The 21,825-nt window shown below is 38.6% G+C and overlaps 1 protein-coding gene across 1 annotated transcript in view; it reads left to right on the top strand.

The window, feature by feature from the left end:
• Positions 1-21,502, top strand: part of FHIP2A (FHF complex subunit HOOK interacting protein 2A) — a 34,237-nt gene extending 12,735 nt beyond the window's left edge. Inside the window, exons 4-17 of the mRNA XM_036075726.2 lie at positions 364-468; positions 913-1,035; positions 6,061-6,354; positions 6,544-6,740; positions 7,798-7,912; positions 8,486-8,562; positions 8,645-8,837; positions 9,017-9,186; positions 9,561-9,704; positions 10,595-10,685; positions 12,746-12,889; positions 17,502-17,642; positions 18,001-18,104; positions 18,206-21,502. Coding sequence (XP_035931619.1) covers positions 364-468; positions 913-1,035; positions 6,061-6,354; positions 6,544-6,740; positions 7,798-7,912; positions 8,486-8,562; positions 8,645-8,837; positions 9,017-9,186; positions 9,561-9,704; positions 10,595-10,685; positions 12,746-12,889; positions 17,502-17,642; positions 18,001-18,104; positions 18,206-18,311 — 2,004 coding nt within the window. The 3' untranslated portion in view covers positions 18,312-21,502. The remainder of the gene's footprint in view (positions 1-363; positions 469-912; positions 1,036-6,060; positions 6,355-6,543; positions 6,741-7,797; positions 7,913-8,485; positions 8,563-8,644; positions 8,838-9,016; positions 9,187-9,560; positions 9,705-10,594; positions 10,686-12,745; positions 12,890-17,501; positions 17,643-18,000; positions 18,105-18,205) is intronic.
• The last annotated feature ends 323 nt before the right edge of the window (positions 21,503-21,825 follow it).

The raw sequence follows: 21,825 nt of genomic DNA, 5'->3' as shown, positions 1-21,825 counted from the left end.
TGCAGAACAGCCATGGAGTTAACCATAATAGTTCGGGGTTACCTTAGCATTTAGAATACAAACAGGTTGGTGTTGCCCAAACCAAACTCTGATTTCAACAGCGTGTCGTTACCATGCTGTCTGTCATTACATCGGCCTGCGGTTCCGTTGGCTGTATTATATAGTCCCAGATGTAATTTTATTTCTAGAATACCAGTCATTAATATTTGATGGAGAATTTTATATTGAAAGACTCATTAATTGGCTGGTTGCATTGACTTTTGAGGGTGAAATACATTCACATTCCTATTCTTTAAGCTTTTTGAGTAAGTGTGTTTGTATCGTCTGTTCTCCCTTGTTTGCTTTTCTGTTCTTTGCGCCCAGTGTCCCCCAGGGATGAAGCAGCAGGTGCTGGTGTTCTACACTAAACTCCTGGGGAGGATCCAGCAGCCGCTGCTCCCGCACGTTAACGTCCACAGGCCAGTGCAGGTATTTTCTTCTCCTTCTCCAAACAGCATTGGGTTCCGTTTCTTTTCGTGTATAAGTAATTTAATGTGATTGTTCTAAGATGAAAAATAATAAAGGAAATTATTCCGAAAATAACGTGTAAATTAGCAAATACTTGAGCTTCTGGTTATTATATGCTCTATTTTTCTCTTAAAGTTTTATACGTTAGTTTTTCCTTTAACTTATCTCTATGACATCTCAAGGGGTTTATTGTGTGCTTATGAATTTTCTAGGGTAATATATTTGAAAAACTTACCAGTAAATCTCTTTTGTTAGAGGTGATGGTAAATAGTGTTCTGTCTGCAGAATGCAAGGTATTTGCATTATATGAAAATTGTAAATACTCTTAAGGCAAACAGATGGCTATTTACATACCTGTAAAAAGTAACCCACGTTTGAAACATTAAAAAAAATTTTTTTTAACAGAAATTAATTCGACTATGTGGTGAAGTACTTGCAACACCAACGGAAAATGAAGAAATCCAGTTTCTCTGTATTGTATGTGCAAAGCTGAAACAAAATCCCTATTTGGTAAATTTTTTTCTGGAGGTATGGTACTTCTTCTCAACCTTCAAAGCATGCTTATATTAAAATTATTTTGAGAATTGAATTCTATAAATAATATTAGAAGGAATTACATTTTGTGGGTATCATATGGCTTGTTTCACTTCCCAGAATTATTTTTCGTTGACGATCACTGTTTTGTTTTAACCTGAAATATTTTGAGGAGGCCAGTTTTCAGAGAAAGTAGTTGAGCCAATCTACAGGGCAGTACAGGGCCTGGACAAATACAGAGTCAAGGCTTAGCAGGGATGCAGCTTGAAGGGGAAAATCAGGGAGAGCGAGTCACAGGAGCTTATAAACTATCATGTTATCAGCCAAGTCTGCTCTAGCGTGGAGCGCGGGTAATCTGGCCTGGGGTCCGTAGGGATGGTGTGTGCGGACTGGGACAGGATGCGCACAATCCCGAGTGACCTCTCCAGCCTGGTACAGCAGTCGCAGTCGCTCTAGTGTTCCGCCCTGTCTTTTCTTAGCCATAGTCACTGGATCATACTTTACGTATTCCATCAGTCGATATTTTGGGTTTTACTCCCAGTTTTAAATTAGAAAATACTTTATGTACTTTCTTCTGTCATTCACTTCTTTTTTTCCTGCAGTGAAGTCATTTAGGAATATAGTAGAAAAATTAGTTTGCAGGGGCGCCTGGGTGGCTCAGTTGGTTAAGTGTCTGCCTTCAGCTCAGGTCATGATCCCAGGGTCCTGGGATCGAATCCCTCATCGGGCTCCCTGCTCAGCAGGGAGTCTGCTTCTCCCTCTCTCTCTTCCCCTTTGCCCACTTACGCTCTCTCTCTCTCAAATAAATAAATTCTTTTAAAAAAAAAGAAAAGAAAAAATTAATTTTGCTAGGTTTTTAAAAAAATCTTTTTGGTTTTCTTTTTGTCTTTCTTTCCCTAGATTAGGTACAAGTGAGGTCCAGTGCAATTTGCTCTCTTTGGTCTGTAGTTCTCTGAGTTTAACAAACCCACAGTCATGTAGCCACCACCACCATCAAGCGACCCAGCAGGTCTGCCACCCTCCCGCGGGTGCCTTGTAGCCCTTCTCACTCCACCCCTGTCCCCAGCAATCACTGATGTGCTTCTGTCCTAGGTTTCCTCTTTTATAGAAAGTCACAAAAATGGGATCAGCTTTCAGGTCTGCCTTTTTTTTTTTCCTTAGCATAATGCATTTGAGATTCAGAGATGAGTTTGGTCCCTGATACTGTTGAGTAATATCCCGTGGCGTGGATGTATCGCAGTTGTTTATTCATCCATCCGTTGAGGGACGTGGGGTTGTTTCCAGTTTGGGCAATTATGAATAAAGCCACTATACACATTCACATGCGGTTTTTTTCTGTGGATTTAGGTTTTCACTTCACTTGGGTAAATACCTAAGAGTAGGATTGCTGGATCCTGTGGCAAGTATATATTTATTTTCATAAGAACCTGCCAAACTGTTTTACCCCTTACCATTTTGCATCCCATCAACAGCGTATGAGAGTTCCTGTTGTTCCCCATCCTGTCACAGTGAGTGTTGTCAGGGTCTTGTTTTTAAAAATTTTAGCCGTTCGAGTAGGTGGGTTTGTTTTCCGTTTCACTCTATTGACTAAGTCACCCAAGATCCTCTTCTACACTCTTACTGAAGGTAGGTGAGCAGCCAAGCTGCAAAATTGCATGCATTTAACTTTTTAGGTAGTGATAAAGATGCTGAATGCCAGTTTTTCATGATGGGCATCATATTTTGAAGGTTTGTTTCAAAATGGCTGGAATACACTTATGATTTCAGATTTTAAGGGTTTATTACAGGTTTTTTTAGGTTTTGATATAAATATATCAAATATCTCAATCTGGCTAAGTCTGAGATTTTTCCTCTCAAAGTTCACGTTAGTTACTTAAAGTTTTCTTAGATACCTAGTTACTTTCGATGCATGGATTTTTGCCCACGCTTGAGCTTTAAGGACTTTTTCTCAGAATCCCTGAAACTCGTTCAGAAGGACACAGCCATCGATCAGAAGCAGAGAAAATTTATGGGTGTACATACGCTGATGGAGAGATAGGTGTCCTCTGTTTCCCTGTCTTCACAGAGACAGTTACATTTAGACCTCACTACAAAGAACGCCCAGTTTTAAAACGCATACTTCTCCACAGCCTGAGGTAGTAGGCATCTCCGTTTTCTCAAGACTATTCATAAGCTTTTAATGTGGTTGTTACAGTCTCCCTGTCATTAGAGTTATTTAAATGTATTTTATTTTCTCCTGCTGGTCAATAAGCTCCTTGAGGACAAGGACTGTTTCATGAATCTTTGGGCTTCCACAACTTCTCTAGTATCCAGTATAATGTATAATAACTACTTAATTAACACTTAATGAATCTTCAGAGAAATGCAGCTATATTACTTGTAAGTACAGAGAGTAATAAAAGTACTTTGCAGTTCTCAGGCATGTATCCCCTGAAATCTAATCTCTCTTTTCATGTAAAGCAGCTACTCTGTGCATCTACTATGGTTTAAGTGCCTATGATAAATGAGTTAGGAACAGTCTTTGCCCTAAAGGAGTTCATAGTCTGGTGACAAGGGTAAGACTAATATTCAGGCTATAATCTGAGGTGGAGTAAGGTGAGTATCCTAAGAAGGGTACAAAGTTAATGTGCCTTAAGTCTTCCTAGGATGAAGGGATTACATCTGCTCTAGGTCGTTGGGAAAGGCTTCATAGAAGGGGTTATCTTTTATTTGAGCCCTGACAGATGTTCAGATAAGAATGGGTGAACATACGTAAGGGAATGAAGATACAGAAGTTTGTGGTGTGTTCATGAAACAGTATAAAATTAGGATATGTGATAAGAAAAGGGCCTGGAGAGATGGACTAGGATCAAAACCTTTGAATGGCAGGATGAAGAATTTGAACATACTTGAAGTCACTGGGGAGCCACCGAAGGTTTTTGAGCAGGGATGCTATTACATGATGGTGTCTGTACCTTAAGTCAGATTGATGGCAGCATCTTGTCCAGTGGATTCCTTTGAAAGGAAAAAGAAAAGCAGAGGAAACCAACTTGGAAGCTGAGGGAGTAACCCCGACGAGAAGGGGCAAGGACTATAAGTTGGAGGCAGTGAGATGGAACGAAGTGAATATATTCCAGAGAGGCCAGAGGTAGGTTCTGTGTGGTCTTGTGCAGGAAGTAAGAGAAAGGATGATGAGTGCTTGAGTTTCTGAACCAGGAAGGTTGTCGCTAACAGAAAGAAGGGAGCCCCGAGGGAGCTTATGTTGAGGGAAAGATGGTAGTTACAGTTCTGGATGTTTTGAGTCCTCCTGGTATCCTGATGGAGATAATTGGCAGGCCTTGATCTTGCAAATCTGTGATTTGGGAGGGAAGTCTGGGTTCAAGAGATTTGGGGGTTATGTATATGTGCTGTGGCTATCATTAAAACCCCTGAAGTAGAAAGGGAACAGTTTCGGTAAGAACCAAAGTGTAAGACAAGGCAGCAGTTCCTCATCACCTGGGAGCTTTTTAAAAATGCAGATTCCATCACGACATTGTACACCTGAAATCAATATCCAGAGATGACCGTGACTCGTTTGTCTTGAGTCACACTTTGAGAAACACTCGTCTGAGAAGTGAATGCTAGTCCAAGGTTATTCTTCCTTTGCCATTCTTATCTGAGGTACCATTTCCAACAATATTACTAGTATTTTAGATGGAATCGAGTGTTCACATTCGTAAGGACTGTGATATGCAACTGATTTTATAGGAAATTGGGAAGTTGTTTGGAGTAGTTGTTTTCTTTTAACATGTGCTGTGGGCTCAATTTCTCAAGAAGACTGGTCCAAACTATATCTTTTTTTTTTTTTTTTAAAGACTTTATTTATTTGAGAGAGAGAGAATGAGAGACAGAGAGCATGAGAGAGAGGAGGGTCAGAGGGAGAAGCAGACTCCTTGCTGAGCAGGGAGCCCGATGTGGGACTCGATCCCGGGACTCCAGGATCATGACCTGAGCCGAAGGCAGTCGCTTAACCAACTGAGCCACCCAGGCGCCCCGGTCCAAACTATATCTTTAACTGTAATAAAAGTGATTTATAGTAACTATAATATAACTTTGGAAATAGAACTCTGAATTCATTCAGTACTGAATGCACCTCTGTGATGGGTGAAGCACGGTGAGAGGCCCCTGAGGAGAAGCTGGTTTATGATGACTTCTAACCTGTGTGTGTGGTTTGATTTTCGCTCTTAGGTTCAAATGGAAAGCAAAACACTTTTCCCCTGAAACAAATGATTTGCTTTGGTTACAATTCCTTTTTTTTTTTAAAGACTTTATTTATTTATTTGAGAGAGAGAGCACACACGAGCCGGGGGGAGGGAGAGGGAGAAGCAGACTCCCCACTGAGCAGGGAGCCTGACGTGGGACTTGATCCCAGGACCCTGGAATCATGATCTGAGCCAAAGGCAGATGCTTAACCAACTGAGCCCCCAGGCGCCCTGCTTTGGTTAAGATTCTCTTTGTGTTTGTGTGTGTGTATTGGGGAGGTGGGACCGACATTTCAAGTAAATCTTTTCTCATCAAGAACACTAATAAAAAGGTCCTGAAAGTATTGAGTTCTTTTTATAAAGCAGAGGTACAGGGGAAACAGAAAAATCATCTTAGAAAACTGATCTTAGAAGAATCAACATCGAGGTTCTGTATTTTCAGTAGCCCAGTGATGAGAAGACGATTAATTCCAATTGAAACCTCCTGAATCTTTTTTCCCCACTAACATCAGTTGTTTTTAGCAGTAGTCATATAGTTATCACTAATATTGTTCATTGCTTTCGGTCATGGTAAACCGTTTTGTACTTAGTGTAAAGAGCGTTATAAATGCCTGGGCAATTTGAAAATACCTAAAACACAGCTTGTTGACGTCTGAGTATTTTCATTGGTCCTAACACTTTTATCTATTGCCACATTGGCTAGACACTGAACGTGAGTTATAGAAAAACCGATAAAAATATGATTTCTATTTTATAAGTCGTTTGATAGGAATCTTACAGAACATGTGTTCTTTTTCAGAATAAGTTGAAGTCATTGGCTTCCAGAGGCACACCAGATGTAATTTCAGAAGACTCCCTGAAAGGTCAGCACTCCTTGTCCACAGACACGGGCCAGTTGTGTCAGCCAGAGGAGCTGTCTGGTGCTGTGGGGCTGGAGCACGCAGAGGCGGAAGATGAGCCTCCTCAGCAGATGGATGAGCTGTCCGCCAGCTTGGAGAACCTCGCCGTCAGCCCGCTGCCTGAGGCCACGGCTGTTCATCCAAACCAGGATTACAACTTAGTGAATTCCTTGTTAAATCTCACTAGGAGTCCTGTGAGTCTTCCTCACTCTTGCCCGCTTACCTGATCACAGTTAACGTGCATTTGCAATAGAACAACAAAAAAAAGAAAGTCTATTCTTCTTTTAGTGTAAAACGTTACATCTTTTTAAGTTGAATTTTTTCCACACAACTTGACATAAATCTAATTCAAGAATTGAAGGGCTCCGTGTGTTTTCCCCCAGGATGGCCGGATCGCTGTGAAGGCCTGCGAGGGCCTGATGCTCTTAGTCAGTCTGCCGGAGCCCGCGGCTGCCAGGTGCCTCACGCAGAGCACGTGCTTGTGCCAACTGCTCACAGACAGACTCGCCTCCCTGTACAAGGCCCTGCCTCAGTCCGTGGACCCGTTAGATATTGAAACAGTGGAAGCGATTAACTGGGGGTAAGGACCATTACTTGTGTTTTCCCACAGAAGCGACTTCTTAACACCTATACCTGTAAATTCGCTTCTGTTTTGCGGGGATATAAATCTTTAGTTTTGGAAAATGTGACATTACTTGTGATCATTAAATGGGAGTATTTTCTGAGGCTTGTTTTAAATGTGTTACCAGTCAGGAGTGAACTGGTGTGGGAACAGTCCAGCTGTTACATAGTTAAGCTGTTTTTCCATTGTAATGAATAATTAAGACCTTAATTACATTAAAACCAGTAACTTTGATTTTTTTTTTTTTTTTTTTTTTTGATGCCTGAAAGAAGGAACATCCTTTTATAAATATGCCTCTCGGGCAGTCTCAGTGTTGTGGCCCGCGTGTATGGACTCTCCCCTCGTACCCATCTTTTGGGGGTCCCCTGATTCTCATAGGAAAATGTGATTATCGCAGAACATTTATAAGTTTATAAGCAGCATGAGGAAAAGTACCCCAAATCCTATCATCTATAAGCTGCCTAATGTTTTAGTGTAATAACCTGTTATAACTTTTCTGTGTATTTTTAACTCTTCCTTGGTTTTTACTAGTCTTTTTCCACCCGATATTCTGCCAACATCGGTAGGGCAGAGCCACAGGTTAACTTTACTGCTGTCCGGTGTTTTAAGGCAGGAAGAGAAGCAGGCCACTTGTTTCTTTCTGCACACCCTCCTTTACCCTTTCTTCCACCCCAGCAGCTGAGAACCTCCCACGCTTCATTCCTGCCACTTGGTCAGATTTACGACGGGAGCATCAGGAGCTGTCTGTGTGGTTTTTCTGCTGCAGTTCCATTCTGTGTTAGTCTCTCTCTTCCCACTTAATGAGTGGAAGTTATTTACAGCTTTAATTTGAAAGGTTTTCTCTAATCCTTGGCTTACTTTTATAAAACCTGCTTCTGGTGGTCATCCAGCACTGCCTATATACATGTATCTTACTGCATAAGTTCATTCACGGGCCTCCATTGTTCCATATGCACTGAACTGGATTAACGCTTTGGGATTACTTTGGACTAAGCATTTCTTCTACGTCCTACAGCTTGGACTCATATAGTCATAAAGAAGATGCTTCAGCATTTCCAGGAAAACGAGCCTTAATTTCATTTCTTTCCTGGTTTGATTATTGTGATCAACTTATAAAGGAAGCACAAAAGGTTTGATTATTTTTTTGTTACTTATTGATAATTTTAAAATGTAAATGTCTATTAAGTAAAATTTTCTCAGTTTATATCCCTGAATATGTCTTAATTATCTTAGGATAGCACAGTCAGTAAAATAAATACAACCAAATAAGACAAGAAAACGTGTGTGTGTGTGTGTGTGTGTGTGTGTGTGTGTGTGTGTGTGTGTGTGTAGTACAACTCTGGAATAAATCACAGTTCAAGTTCTGCAATAGAAAGTTGTATTTACAATATTACAACAGAAAGCTCCATAAGGTGACATTGGCCTCCCTCCATTTCTCCTCTTTGGGGAGATGTTAATACTATATGGGATTGGGATAATATTTTTGTCCTGTTCACCTTGTTCTTGGAAATGTAGATAAAATATAAAGGACCCAGTAGCTAGCATCTAATCTAGGTTTATATGCCATTGACAGTCTCAATAGGCAAGTTTGTTTTTCCACATTAATTCAAATGGAGAATGCAAACTGACTTATTGATGTTACAAATTAATTTCTCTTTTCCGTTAAAAAAGAAAAAGATAGCGATGCTCTTTCCGTATTCTAGACTGCTGCTATTACTCTTGCCAAAGCTGTCCATGAAAGGTTTTTTATCGGAGTTATGGAACCTCAGTTGATGCAAACGTGAGTGGCCTTTTCCCTTAAAAAACAGAAAGTTGCTATTTCATGTCATTTTCCCCACTAATGACCTGTTTGTTGTGCCCAGTTCTGAGATGGGTATTCTAACATCAACTGCTCTGCTCCATCGCATTGTTCGGCAAGTAACCTCTGATGTTTTGCTTCAAGAAATGGTATTTTTTATCCTTGGAGAACAGAGGGAACCGGAAACTCTGGCAGACGTTAGCAGACACCCTTTAAGACATAGGTTAATCGAGCATTGTGATCACATATCTGATGAGGTAAGCTATGTAAGATTTAGAATGGGGCTTTGAAGCGTAATTTTAATGTACTTGTGAGGTTTTGAATATAGCTTCTTTCTTGATGTGGCTTTAAAATCAAAAGCATGACTTACAGGATGGCAAGAAGAATCATTTATTCAGAGATGTTTTTCAGTTAGCCTTTATCATTTTGGTTTCAGATAAGCATAATGACGTTAAGAATGTTTGAACATCTTTTACAAAAACCCAACGAGCACATTCTTTACAACTTGGTCCTAAGGAATCTCGAAGAAAGAAATTATACCGAGTATAAGCCTGTGTGTCCAGAAGATAAAGATGTGGTGGAGAATGGATTGATAGCAGGAGCCGTGTAAGTCCCCACCGAGCCGTGCAAGCTTAGCATTTCCTACAGAACTGTCATCTTCTCTCTCCTTCTACTTCTGTCCCTTATTCATAAAAAAAAAATGCCTCTAAAGTTTACAAGATTTTTGAAAATAAAATTTAGATGCCATGATATCACCATACCTTTAAATCACAAGTGGTATTCATTAAACGGAACAAAATCAATATATTCTGGAGTTTGATGTTCGTATAAAATGTTAATTTCCCTATAAAATGTAATTCTTTAATTCTTTTATTAGCAAAACCATGTAATGTTTTCTAAGAACATGACAGAGAATCTCATTGGTTTAGAGAAATGTAATAAAATGTTGTCTTTTTTATACATCATTAAATTAAACGTAGAGATCTGGAAGAAGACCCATTATTTACTGACATTTCGCCGGATAATACTCTGTCAAATCAGGAGTGGCTTAGCTCTTCACCCCCTGCTACTCCAGACCACCCCAAAAATGATGGGAAAACTGAAGTCCATAAAATTGTAAATAGGTGAGTTGCCATATAAATTTGACTTACATCTCTTTTGCTGTTTTTATAACCCATAATAGTTCTGTTCTTAGATTGTTACAAAGATATATTGTAAATTCAATCTTCCCTTCTTTAATCTAAATTATATCTGCTTTTTGTCACGTTTATATAGCAAGTGACAGCCTCGGGGCAACAATCGATAGCAAAGAGGGAAAGCTCTACTTAACATAGAAACAAAAATGGGTCATAGTGGTTAGATGAACCTTTAGATGGCCCTGCTTTTTTTAACATAAATAATTTTAAGTCATTCTCAGTTGGAACAACATGGAGAATGTCCAGTTTGACAAATTGCACTTCTTAGTCATGTCTCACATGTGCTAAGCATGGGGCCATTCCCTTTTGATACTTGTGGTTTTACTTTTTTCTTTTTCTTTTTTTTAAGTGCCCTTTCTCTGGCAATATTCTCTTTCTCCCTTGATGTTCTCTTTCTTCCTTCACAGCGCTGTCACTGATGTGCCTGGTTCTGGCAGGTGACTTTAGAGAAATTGCATGTGGCTCAAGATGCAAAATTAGGGTGCATAAAAATCTTCAATTACTTAAAAGCCAGTTTCCTGACGTTAACAGATATCATGGCAGTCTGTCATTGTGCTGGAATGTAAAAGATCATTTTAGGCTTACTTCTACTTTAAGTGGAATGAGTGGTTATTAAATAAAACCTTTGAGATATGAAAGAGTAATCAGTCAGTAAAACTGATTCAAGATTAAGTACTTAAGAATGTATCATTTCATTTTTCAAGTTTCCATTTGCATCAACACTTGGCTAAACTGAAGATATCATTCGATAGTTTAAGGTATAAAGATACTGAATTGTGGGAGTATTTCTGTTATTGACTATGGCTTTCTCATTTAAGTTTTCTCTGTCTGGTACCCGATGAAGCAAAATCGTCCTACCATGTCGAGGGCACTGGATATGACACCTACCTCCGAGATGCTCATAGGCAGGTAAGTGAAGTAGTTAATTTTTGGAGATGAAATCTAATGAGTGCACATACACACTTTGTCCCATTGCCCACAGTCATTTCTCCAAAGGTTTCCCTCAACGAGACCCGAACTCCCTCTTGTTACTTTAACTTCAGGCAGGTGACCTTACTTTGCCTTTTACTGACTCTGTCTCAAAATTTCTTTATGCTTCTCCCCTTCCTTTTTCTCCTTCCCGTATGTCTCCCTCCCCACCTCTCCCCTTCCCCTGTGTCTCCCTCCCCACCACTCCCCTTCTCTTCTGTCTCCCTCTGTCCCTCTCTGTCTCCTTCTTCCCTTTCTTTCTATACTTTAAATTCTGTCTACCCCCCTATCCTTTTCCCTACTGATCCAAAACATAACTTCTAAATGATTCTACCCACCACTCACCCTTACTCCTAGTCCACAGGCATTGCCCTGTACCCTTCTCCACCTCTTTTCTCACCTGAACAGTTACGTACAAGTGCCTCGCTCCCTCACTCTGTGCGCTCACTACTCCCTGCCCCCACAGCTTGCTACCTCCCTGATAGGACTCTCTGAAAGGTCTCCTCTGAAGTAGTAACCTAAATGGCCTTCTCAAGGTCTTCTTTCCTCTCCCTAGCATTTTACAGAAGTCCTAATTTTAAAATGTCTCAAGTCAGAAAAATGCACATTTAATTTTCATTTAAATCCTTGAGATTGAAGTGTACAGTTCTGTATAATTAATTTGCATGGGCCTGTAGCATGAATGCGCACGTCCAGATGACTGCACGAGTGACTAGAGTAACTGTAGCTGGCGCCTTCAGGGACGAGAGAGTGAAGGCAAGACAAGTGGTACCGATCTCAGGAGTATCAACTGGATTTTTCGTTTATTCTTTCTGTAAAGTTCCATTTCCATTTTCTACAAATGCAGTTATTATGGATTGTTTCAGAAATATTAGAAGACAGACAAGAGGGATAAAAAATGTTTAATTTCTAGGTGAGAATTTCAGACATGTTAATGGAAAAATGCTTTATTAAATATTGGGGTGTGGTTTAGGATAGAAAACTGCTGAAAGCCAAATTAGTTAAAACTCACAAAATACTGAACAAGCTGGCTTTTTGATTGTTTTAAATATGTTTTTCTTTTAAAAGTTGAAGTTAGTGCTTCATGGTGAGAATATGATTTAATTTCAGGTAATTTCCAAACTAGAGAGGTCAGAGTAATGTCGCTTTATTGAATAAGGGGAATCTGAAAAGGGAAAGAATGGGGAAGAAAACTGTGTTCCAAATTTCTTTTGTTTAAACTCAGGTAAATTATGTGTTGGGGAGGACGGTTCAAATTTATTTTTATTACGTGAGGTCTTGCACTTATCAAAACCCATGTTGTTTGTCCCAGTGGTAAACTGTGTAGTGAAGGACCAGTTTCTTATTATTTCCAATCTGTCCCAGACAGATTACACTTGGGTAAAATATAATAAAAATGAATTACTAGAAAGATGAAAAAAAAATACCACCCCTGATTATTTTATTAGATTCAGCAGACATAAAATTTGCTCAGTTAAATGCAGTCAGGGTTCTAATGCTGACTCTCAGTTTTGCGCTCCTCTCACTGCGAGGGAAGCAAACCTTCTGCGGAGCACGCCCCATGCAGCACGGATTTCTCCCGCGCCGGGGCGTGGTGGAAGTGCGGGGGCGGCGAAGAGCCAAGCCCGCCTTCCTGACAACATGCATCTGTTCATCTATTTGCATGTAACGTTTTCAGATAGATTTGATAATGTGGCTAGGGCTTACTTTGCTTTTTAAATTTTCTCTGAATCTGTGATAAAAATAAATAGAGTTAAATTCCTCTAAAGGAAAACACATGCCTATGTTTTCATCAACATACGTTGGCACTGGTGATCATAAGCTTACCTGTCCCTCTCCTTAGCCTGTTCCCTGAGTCCCTTCCTCTCCCACGGGCGCCTCCCACGGAACAGACACTTGGCACTCATGTGCGTTCGTATATGCCTGTTGGAGGAAATCATTTCTGTTTGATCTCAATTTGTTCTGGTTTGTTCTTTAATGATGCAAATGCTTTTCCCTAGTTCCGGGACTACTGTGCTATCTGCTTAAGATGGGAGTGGCCTGGGTCTCCAAAAGCATTGGAAAAGTGCAATTTAGAAGCTACTTTCTTTGAAGGTCATTTTTTGAAAGTTTTATTTGACAGAATGGGAAGAATTCTTGATCAGGTAATAAGCTTTAAAATACTAATTTTCACATTATTTTGTTACCATTCACCATGGGTTCATCTCAAGTTTTAGTTTAGATCTTTAATAGTTTTGTTTTTTTAGTTTTTCCACTAGATGACTTTTTCGTAAAGCTTGATTGCCAGCGAGTGGTGCGTTTCTGATGCGTTTGTTATGTTCGAAACCTTTATTCGGCCTGATGGCTGTTACATAATCATATATTTTACTCTCATTATAGACCATTCTCTTAATAACCTTCACACATTTTGGAGGTGATTAGAATGCTTTCCTTGTATGACATAGAAAGCCTTTTCTTTTATTAGTACAGTTAGTAGAGATACAAGTCGAGTCAACCTTATAAAGTTCAATTCAGACGACCTTAAATGTCATTTCAAATTGAATCCTGAGCACTCTGGTCTCATTAAAATGACAGAACAGTATTAGATGAATCTGCTTCTTCAGATAAAGAACTTATGAAAGATACTCATTTTCATAAGGGGGAGGTGAAATGAAAAAGGTAAACTTACTTATTCCAAGGTAGATAAAAAGCACCATCAGCTGGTATGTTGCTGTGTATGTATGTGTGGCTGTCAGGAGAAATGAATTTGGGATTACAGAACCCCTCCCTCCCTCCCTCTCTCCTTGACAAATGAACAGAGTGAGGATAGAGCTTTGAAATGCTTTACACCATGGGATATACACTTGAAATAAAACCACCTGGCGTAATACTTGCCTCAACATAGAAATTTGACTTAACCAATTCGGAATTAATTTAAAATTGTATATTAAAGTACTTGTTCTTTTTTAGCATTTTAGTTAAATATTTATGTGAGCATAGGGAGTTGTAAAAGAAATTTACTCCCTAAGCAGGCTGTCTTCAATTCCCAGAAAACCAAATAAAGAAATTATAATTTAAGAAGTATTTCACAGGGTTAGACTTCAGTCAGTGCTGTTTCTGGTAGTAATCAGTAAAGAGAGAGAGTAAGTCCTTTTTTCTTTTAACCTCTTAATAGCAAGTGCTGTATTTCTCGTGTTTGGTTGGTTGGTTGGTTGGTAAATCCAGCTCTTGTAGGCATTATGCTGTATATACATCGTGCACATCTTGGCTGTGGAAGCCCCCTGGGTAGCGGGGTCCATCAGTTCACTGTGTTCTTTGTGCTGGTTTGCTAAGCTTCATTTGGATCGCGGGTATTTTTCCCTTTAGTTTGTGGAGTGCTGACATAAAAGGATCCTTGGAGGCAGAATATCCTGAAATGCTTTAAAGTTCTTTTTATTTTAGCAGCTAGCACGTCACAGTGCAGAGCTGATTCATGCACGCTGTCTCAACCATTCTTCTGTCACCCTCAGTGCTGGGCAAGACTGACTTCTGGTCATACTTTGTCAGGGAGGATCCCTAGTTGCAGTTAATGTGACTTACAGCTGGTTCACGACAGGCCCCAGCCTCAAACCTTTGGTCTTAAAACCCTTGATTTTCCAAGCCTTTTTTGGTAAGAACATTATGTAGTCAGATCTCAAAGACAGTCATGAGTCCTGGTGTGCTAAGCGTGCTTGGTTTAGTTTCATTTTCTCTTCTTTTCTAAATGTGTTTTGTTGAGGATCATGTTTGCCTGTGTTCTCTCAGTATAGAAATAGCGTCAGGGTAACCAGCCTGGGATTAAACATTTACTACAGATAATTTAGTGAAGTAGCTATTCTCCTGCATGTATAATTGAGAAATTATGAAATTATTATATATAATATATATGTATTATATATTATATGCATTATTATAAATGAGAAATTATTCATAATACTATTGTGTTGTCACAATGTTAATTTTCTGAAAATACCTTATAACACAAACATTTAGTAGTATTTGTGATGATTTTATAAAGATAGTAAAATGCTGAGGTCCATAGGCAGAATGTAAAGAACACCGTGAAAAATGTAGGGAGGTAGGTCCAGCTTCTCTCTGCCCCAACAGGGAAGAGTATGATCTTGGGCAACTGTGCCCCTTGTCACATTTTCTTCTTGTTAAGGTGAAGCTGATGTTACTTGCCGTAACGTCCTACTTAGATTTGCTTGTAAGCATTAAATGAAGAAAATGATTTAAAATACTTTAAAAAATACAAAATCTTGTTAAGTACAGGAGTTTTTAGAAATTTCAGAGGCTATCATAATTTTGACTTAATATCACTAAATCATATTATTTTGGCTCTCTGTAAATTTAGCCTTTTAGGACAAGGGTTGAGACTGGAGTTTGCTGGTGACATCAGTATGTATGTTTTTTTGTTTGTTTGTTTTGGGGTTTGTTTTTTTTTTGGTCATTAGTATGCTTTTAAGTCAAAGTTTATTGTCCTAAAATTCAGGCCTTATATTTAGTGTGAGCTCAAAGATGGGCCAAGTCCATTTGATATGTCAGAAAAATCTGGTTAGGTTTCGTTTCAGGTGAATACTGTATGTAAAAGTAGAAAATAAAGAAATCCAAAATAATAGATATAAGCACTTACTGTTAACCCAAGAAAGGGTTATTCATATTAAAAAAGGCCAACTTGTTTTAAAGTTATTACCATTATGAAGTAAAGACCATTTCAGAGAGAGAACAATTTCTGCGTAGCTGAGATTTGTTTTCATTTTCACATTAAAATATAATCTGAGTCAGCCTTAAACTTCTTAAACAACCAAGGACATAGATTCTTGCAGATAAAACTAAAAACCGAAGTAACACCCTATCAGGAAAATACAAAGTTTAAGGGGCAACTTATATCCCTGCTGAAAGCCAAATTCTGTTGACTTATTGAAGCTCCTATAAATGGCGAATTTAGTGACCTAAATATCTGAACTATCAGAAATCAAGTCACATACAAAACTGTACCAAAGTTGTATTTTAAGTGATTTTGTTCGCATGCTTTACCAAATGCATTCTTCTTAAAGATTTTTAAAAATGTTTCCTCTGTGCCTAAAATACAACTTCATGTGAATTCATTGTTTGTTATGAAGTGAGTCCTGGAGGCTATATTCTGTTGCACATATTATCAAGTTGGAAAATACGCTCTTCAAACTATCCTTCCGTAGGAATAGTATCTCCTTTCATTTGTCTTGCTTGAGGCTTGATTGTGAATAAGAGTGACTTAGGGATCGTTTTTCTTTGTTCAGAAAATCCATGTTCACAAATCTCATGGTAAAAAAAACCCAAAAAACAAACCAACCCGCTGCACTTGGACTTCTAACACAGGACTTGTGGTTTCTCCATGTAACAGCACTTTTGCTATCTTTTGGCACATGCCCTAGCATTTGTTGTCTTCCAAGTGCCAATGTTCACTTCTTAATTGGTGTTCATTGTATCAAGGGTTTATTTTTATTTTTTTAAAGATTTTCTTCATTTATTTGAGATAGAGCAAGAGAGAGAGCATGAGCAGGGCAGAGGGGCAGAGGGAGAGGGAGAAGCAGACTCCCCGCTGAGCAGGGAGCCCGACTCGGGGCTCCATCCCAGGACCCCGGGATCATGACCTGAGTCGAAGGCAGACCCTCAACCAACTGAGCCACCCAGGCCCCCCATATATCAAGGGTTTAGCAGCTGCTCAGTGAATGGAGTGAAGCAGGCAGAGTCTGTGGTTAACATTCACTCGTCCCGAATCCCTTTTCTCTTCCCCAGCCTCAGCGCGGGTTCCTCCCTTGCCCCCAGCCCTCCCACGGAAGTCAGTTTTGTCGGAGCCACTCGGTTTCCTTTGGCTGCTTAGAAGAAAGCTGGAAGGAATGAGATTTCTGTTGAAAGTTCTAGGCACGATGACAGCAACTGTTTTTGTACAGTGTGCCTTTTGCTTTGACTTTGATACAGTCTGTAAAGCATCTCCAAGCTGTTTTCTATGTGGAGTAAACAGATCAAAAATAAAAAAACTAGAATTCAAGTAAAATGTGATACAGTGTACAAAAAAATGTATGAGGAATTGTACCCAGATGTATAAGTGTTTTGGGAGAATTAATGCTCTTGTGTAAATGAAATGATCCTTGTCTGTAATCACCATTTTGAACCTTTTCATTCCCTGTGAGGCACGTGGTGGTCATTTCTATCCCCAGGTACTCTCCTTCTGCCGAGAAGGTTCTGTGGTGTATCTGACTTTATTTTATTGTATACATGCTCTTGATAATTGGCAGTAGTTGAATCATCTAAAAGATGAAAAATATCATTTCTAAAATTAGACTACCATATTTTGAAAGCTCTTAATAGTTCCCTTTCTATCTTTGGTCTTCTATTCAGTGTGTCCTATGTTGCTGTTATTCATGTTACATATGACACTTCAGTGAGTTTTGATGACCTCTTGAACACTCATTAATTAGAACAACCTGCGTAAAACAGAAGCATTATGACTATGTTATATATTAGTATTTTTCACGTATATATATGCATGCTTTTTTTTTCCTCCTAAGTTTTAGCACTGTGATATATGTACTTTGACTAAGACGGTGAGAGCCAACTTAGTTATCAATGTTTTCGTTGTAGAAGAGCGTGTGGAGGGAGGAATAAGATGGAATATTTTCCTTTCCTGAAAAGACACATTGAAATGGTAAATGAAGTGCTCAGGTATATACATTATAAATAATGTCAAATGTCTTTTTGTTTTTTACCTCTTCATAGCCATATGATGTAAATTTACAAGTCACCTCCGTGTTATCTAGACTTTCCCTCTTCCCTCATCCACACATACACGAGTACCTTTTGGATCCTTATGTAAACCTTGCTTCTGGCTGTAGATCCCTCTTCTCTGTCATCGTCAGGGTGAGTTCTTAGTTCTGTTTATGTTCTCTAGGATTGATGAAACCTGTGATACACATGTCCATTAACATCCTTACCATTGTATGTGCTTAGTGTCACATAATGGGAAATACTACTTGTATACTGTCAAGAAGTCATGATTTTACTCTAGCATGTGGAGAAAAAAAGAAAAATCCATTCTTTTAAATGGTAATGTTTATATTTTAAGGAACAGGTGTGAGTCCTCTGCCAAAGATCGTTATGTGAATAGCGAAGGGTGACATTCTTCATTTAGTAATAGGAAGTTGAGTGTCTTTTTTTAATCCTGGAAATCCCTGTGTAGTTGGTTTCAGGAATGCAGTTCCTTTTGTCTCTGATGCAGGTTGTCGGAGACCTGATGGTCCGAATCCAGCGTATTCCAGACTTTACTCCCAAGCTTCTGTTAGTCAGAAAGCGATTGCTTGGCTTGGAACCTGAAGGCCCTATGTAAGCCAGTGTTTTACATGTTTTTGATCTAAACAAGTCACCAAAACTTGATGAAATGGTAGTATCTTGAATTGACTTACTGCTTGCTTTCCTTTTACCAGCATTGACCACATCACTTTGCTAGAGGGTGTGATCGTGTTGGAAGAGTTCTGTAAGGAACTGGCGGCAATCGCGTTTGTGAAATACCACGCTTCCTCCACACCGTAATAGCGTCCTGCAAGGAACTAAGGGAGCAGAACTGTAGTGTACATTTCATCAAAAAAGACTCAGCTTCACCCAGCCGAGAGGATAAAAAGCCTTTTTAAATGAAGTACTGCTGTAAACTGGACAGGACCATTAAGAACCCATTGAGCGGACATTCTCAGTAAAATGTTGTATGATGTTGTTTTCATTGGCTTTACCGTAATGGTTCTATATGTAAGATTGCACGTCCTTGAATCCAGGATACAATCAAAGGAACTTCAGGAAAGAAGCATTTCTAATGCCTGTGTGAAAAGCTGCAAAATTTCTGATGTCATGACTTTGATGATATTTCTGTTATTTTAATATCCTTTTAGGTAGCAAGGCATTTTGACATTCTCTGGGACTCAAATGCTTATATTCTTTTGGATTAATAAGTAGCAAAGAAAAAAAAATGAACTAATTTTATAACTTTTTAAGGTCAATTCTTATCAAACAAAATATGGAAAAAAACTGTAAATGAGAAAAAATACAATTCAGAAACCATCAAATGAGTTAATAGATAAAAATGTGTAGAGCACCATTAACTTTCTTCAGCTTTTCTAAGAATAACAATTTAATATGATAAAGAAGTTCTTGATTAATATAATATATATTTTTTAAAAAAACGTTCTTTTACTCTTGGTGCACATAGCCATGTTAGTGATTGATTTTCACGTATGGGTCCCAGTATATTTAAACTGTCATTTTTGCAACAATGTTGAATTTGTGCTCACCATTGGTAATGTTTGCTGAAATAGTATTTTTTTAAGCTAATGAACTATATTGGGTTGAGAACCTTTTTTTTCCTTCTGTCCCTCTCTGAAAGTTGCTTTATAAAAATTGCTTTATAATTTGATTTCTTACTGAAATGCATGGTAGTGTCTAGGCGGGAACGGATAACCCTTTGGCAGCAATCAAAATGCCAGTGGGCCTCCTCAGTGTTTACAGTTGTTTGTTTTTTGTTTTTTGTTTTTTTTCCATTTTGTTCAGTCTTTTGTTTTAAATGATTCTAAGGAGATTTAAAAAGAAAACCAGTCTGTCCTGTTTACGTGTTAAGGAATTTGGGTAAATTGGGTCTATATGAAGGACTGTGTGTGGTAGTTCAACAGAACTGCGCTGTGCACGGCGTGCTTCTCCTAGATTTACAGAATGCTGTTTGCTGATCCACTTTCTACTCCTCCTTTAAGTGATGCTTGTCACTCAAATGTTGCTTTTAAGCTTTCTTCTTCCTCTCCTCCTCCTCTTCCCGTTGAAATGTTAAGCAGCAGCGCTTTGTGCTTTACCTCTCCATTTACTGAAATTTGCGGGGAGCGGACTATCAAAATTTCCAGCTTGGAAGGAGGTGTCGCTGCTCCTTGTAAGAAGTTGTTTTATGTAGCATGTTTGCGTTATGTACATCATGTGGCATGTGCATAGAAGCGCGTTTTACACCTTCTGCTAATTTTGTTGTATTTTTCTGATTTATAGTTAGTTTTGGCTATTTATTAAGAACAAAATAGCAAAAGATTATGAATATTCTTGTCTCTAGAATGCTTATCAATGTTAAGACTACGTTTCTAATTTAATGCAAATCTTTGTTAGCTCAGTCTAAGCACATTTATTAAGCGGAACAAGGAAAAAAACAAAAGTGGGAGATGGTTACTTTGTGCGTGATTTTCTTCAAATGATTTTTAATGATGGGAAAGCATTGTTCAGTGCTCTGTATTTATTGACCAGCCCACGCAAGAAACACTGCAACATTTCCATTTTTAGACATAGCTGTAGTCTACTTTGATGTAGGTTTATTTAAAATAGGGCATTAAGAGCTAGTAAATACTTCTTAATGTTTTCGTAGTGCTCAATGGGTGTATTAGCAATTACCTCTCAAGCCAAATACTATTTTATCCTTGATTTCGCAGTGGGACCTTATAGCTAATACATGACACCAAGCTCAGAAAAGCTTTAACTTTTATATTTGTGTGTGTGTATGCTGCTTCTTAAATTTCCTAAGTTATTGTAATGATTTTGATCTGTAGTCAGCTAAAGCTTAAGGTCTAAGTTGTTTCTCTTCTAAGCTTCTCTTTCTTTCTTCTCTCTGTTTAGTTCAGACAGACCTAGAGCCAGCACAAGTTCTCACAGTGAGTTGGATTTGTCAGTGAAACAATGTGCTACTAGTCTATTTCGTACTGTCTTGTGAAAGCTGAATATTTCTGTTACTCAGTACTTGCAAAACAGTGACTCAAATGCACTGTGTTGGGTGGAAAGTAGCACCTTAACAACCGATTGCCATAGCAAGTTCCAAGCTGAATGTTAGCCCTGCTTCACATCAGTATAAATAGGTATGCACATTTTTTTTTAACTTTCGAACAGTATAGTCTTTGACTTTATTTTTAGTAATGAGCCACATTCTTCACTTGCTAGAACTCAGATTTGTCCTCAGCCAATTATCATTGTAGTACTCACATTCTAACTATGTAATGTTCTCATAATGTATCTATCTGTGCAATATGGAAGCTATGAGAGGATTCATAGCCCTTTGGTTTAATTGTACATTATTATGTGTGTGTACATGTGTATATATGTGTGTATATATATATATGTATATATATATACACACACACACACAAAAGGACCAAAATCCTTAGCTTGCTTACACTGTTGCTAGTGTAAAGATTGTTACACTTAATTTTACGGGGCACAAATTATGGAATTCATAAGTCATGGTGACATATTGCCATAAATTATCACATTAATATACAATTCCCATTTAATTATGAAGTTCACAGGTGTTGACAGAAGTTGCAGTCAAGTGCTAAAACCACAAATTATATGGCCGTTATATTTTGGGTTGTATAATTAATCAAAATATGCATGTCATTGTGACACTTGATATGTTAAAACATGATAGATAATCATATTTCTGGGCCCTGTAAAATAGTGTTACTATAATACTCTGGCCTCCTGCCTTGTTTATATTAAACAAAGGATATTTGGTAAATTTTTCTATTGAACATTGTGTAGGTTCCTGACAGTATTACCAAGGCCGGAATTCTTGGGCCATCTGTGAAGAAAAACTCTTCAGATGGTGATTGTGTACCTATCTCTTCAAAAGGAGGTTGTGATTAAGTTCAACTTTTTGTGCTAATGATGCATGCAGGACTAAGAGGGATAATCTAAAAATAAATAATGTAATTTAAGCCAAGTGTCTTATATTTTTATAGAATTCTAATTGAAAACATTGTATTCACCGATAAGCCTAAAGCAGTAATTCATCATGCACAGCAGGGTATGGTACCCATTGGGGCGCCTGGCTGCCTCCGTGGGTGGAGCATGAGACTCTTGATCTCAAGGTCGTGAGTTCAAGCCCCCACATTGTGTATACAGCTCACTTTAAAAAAAAAAAAAAAAGGTGTGACACAAAACAGTTCATGGGTCACTATAGCACTGATTCCAGGGAGAGAACAAGAAGGAACAGAATCAGAATATTTGTGGCAGGGGAATGTATAGCTTGAAAAATCCC

Source organism: Halichoerus grypus, chromosome 7, assembly GCF_964656455.1.
Source record: "Halichoerus grypus chromosome 7, mHalGry1.hap1.1, whole genome shotgun sequence".
NCBI lineage: Eukaryota > Metazoa > Chordata > Mammalia > Carnivora > Phocidae > Halichoerus > Halichoerus grypus.
The sequence above is the reverse complement of the archived record's forward strand: the minus strand, read 5'-3'. Positions and strand labels throughout refer to the sequence as shown.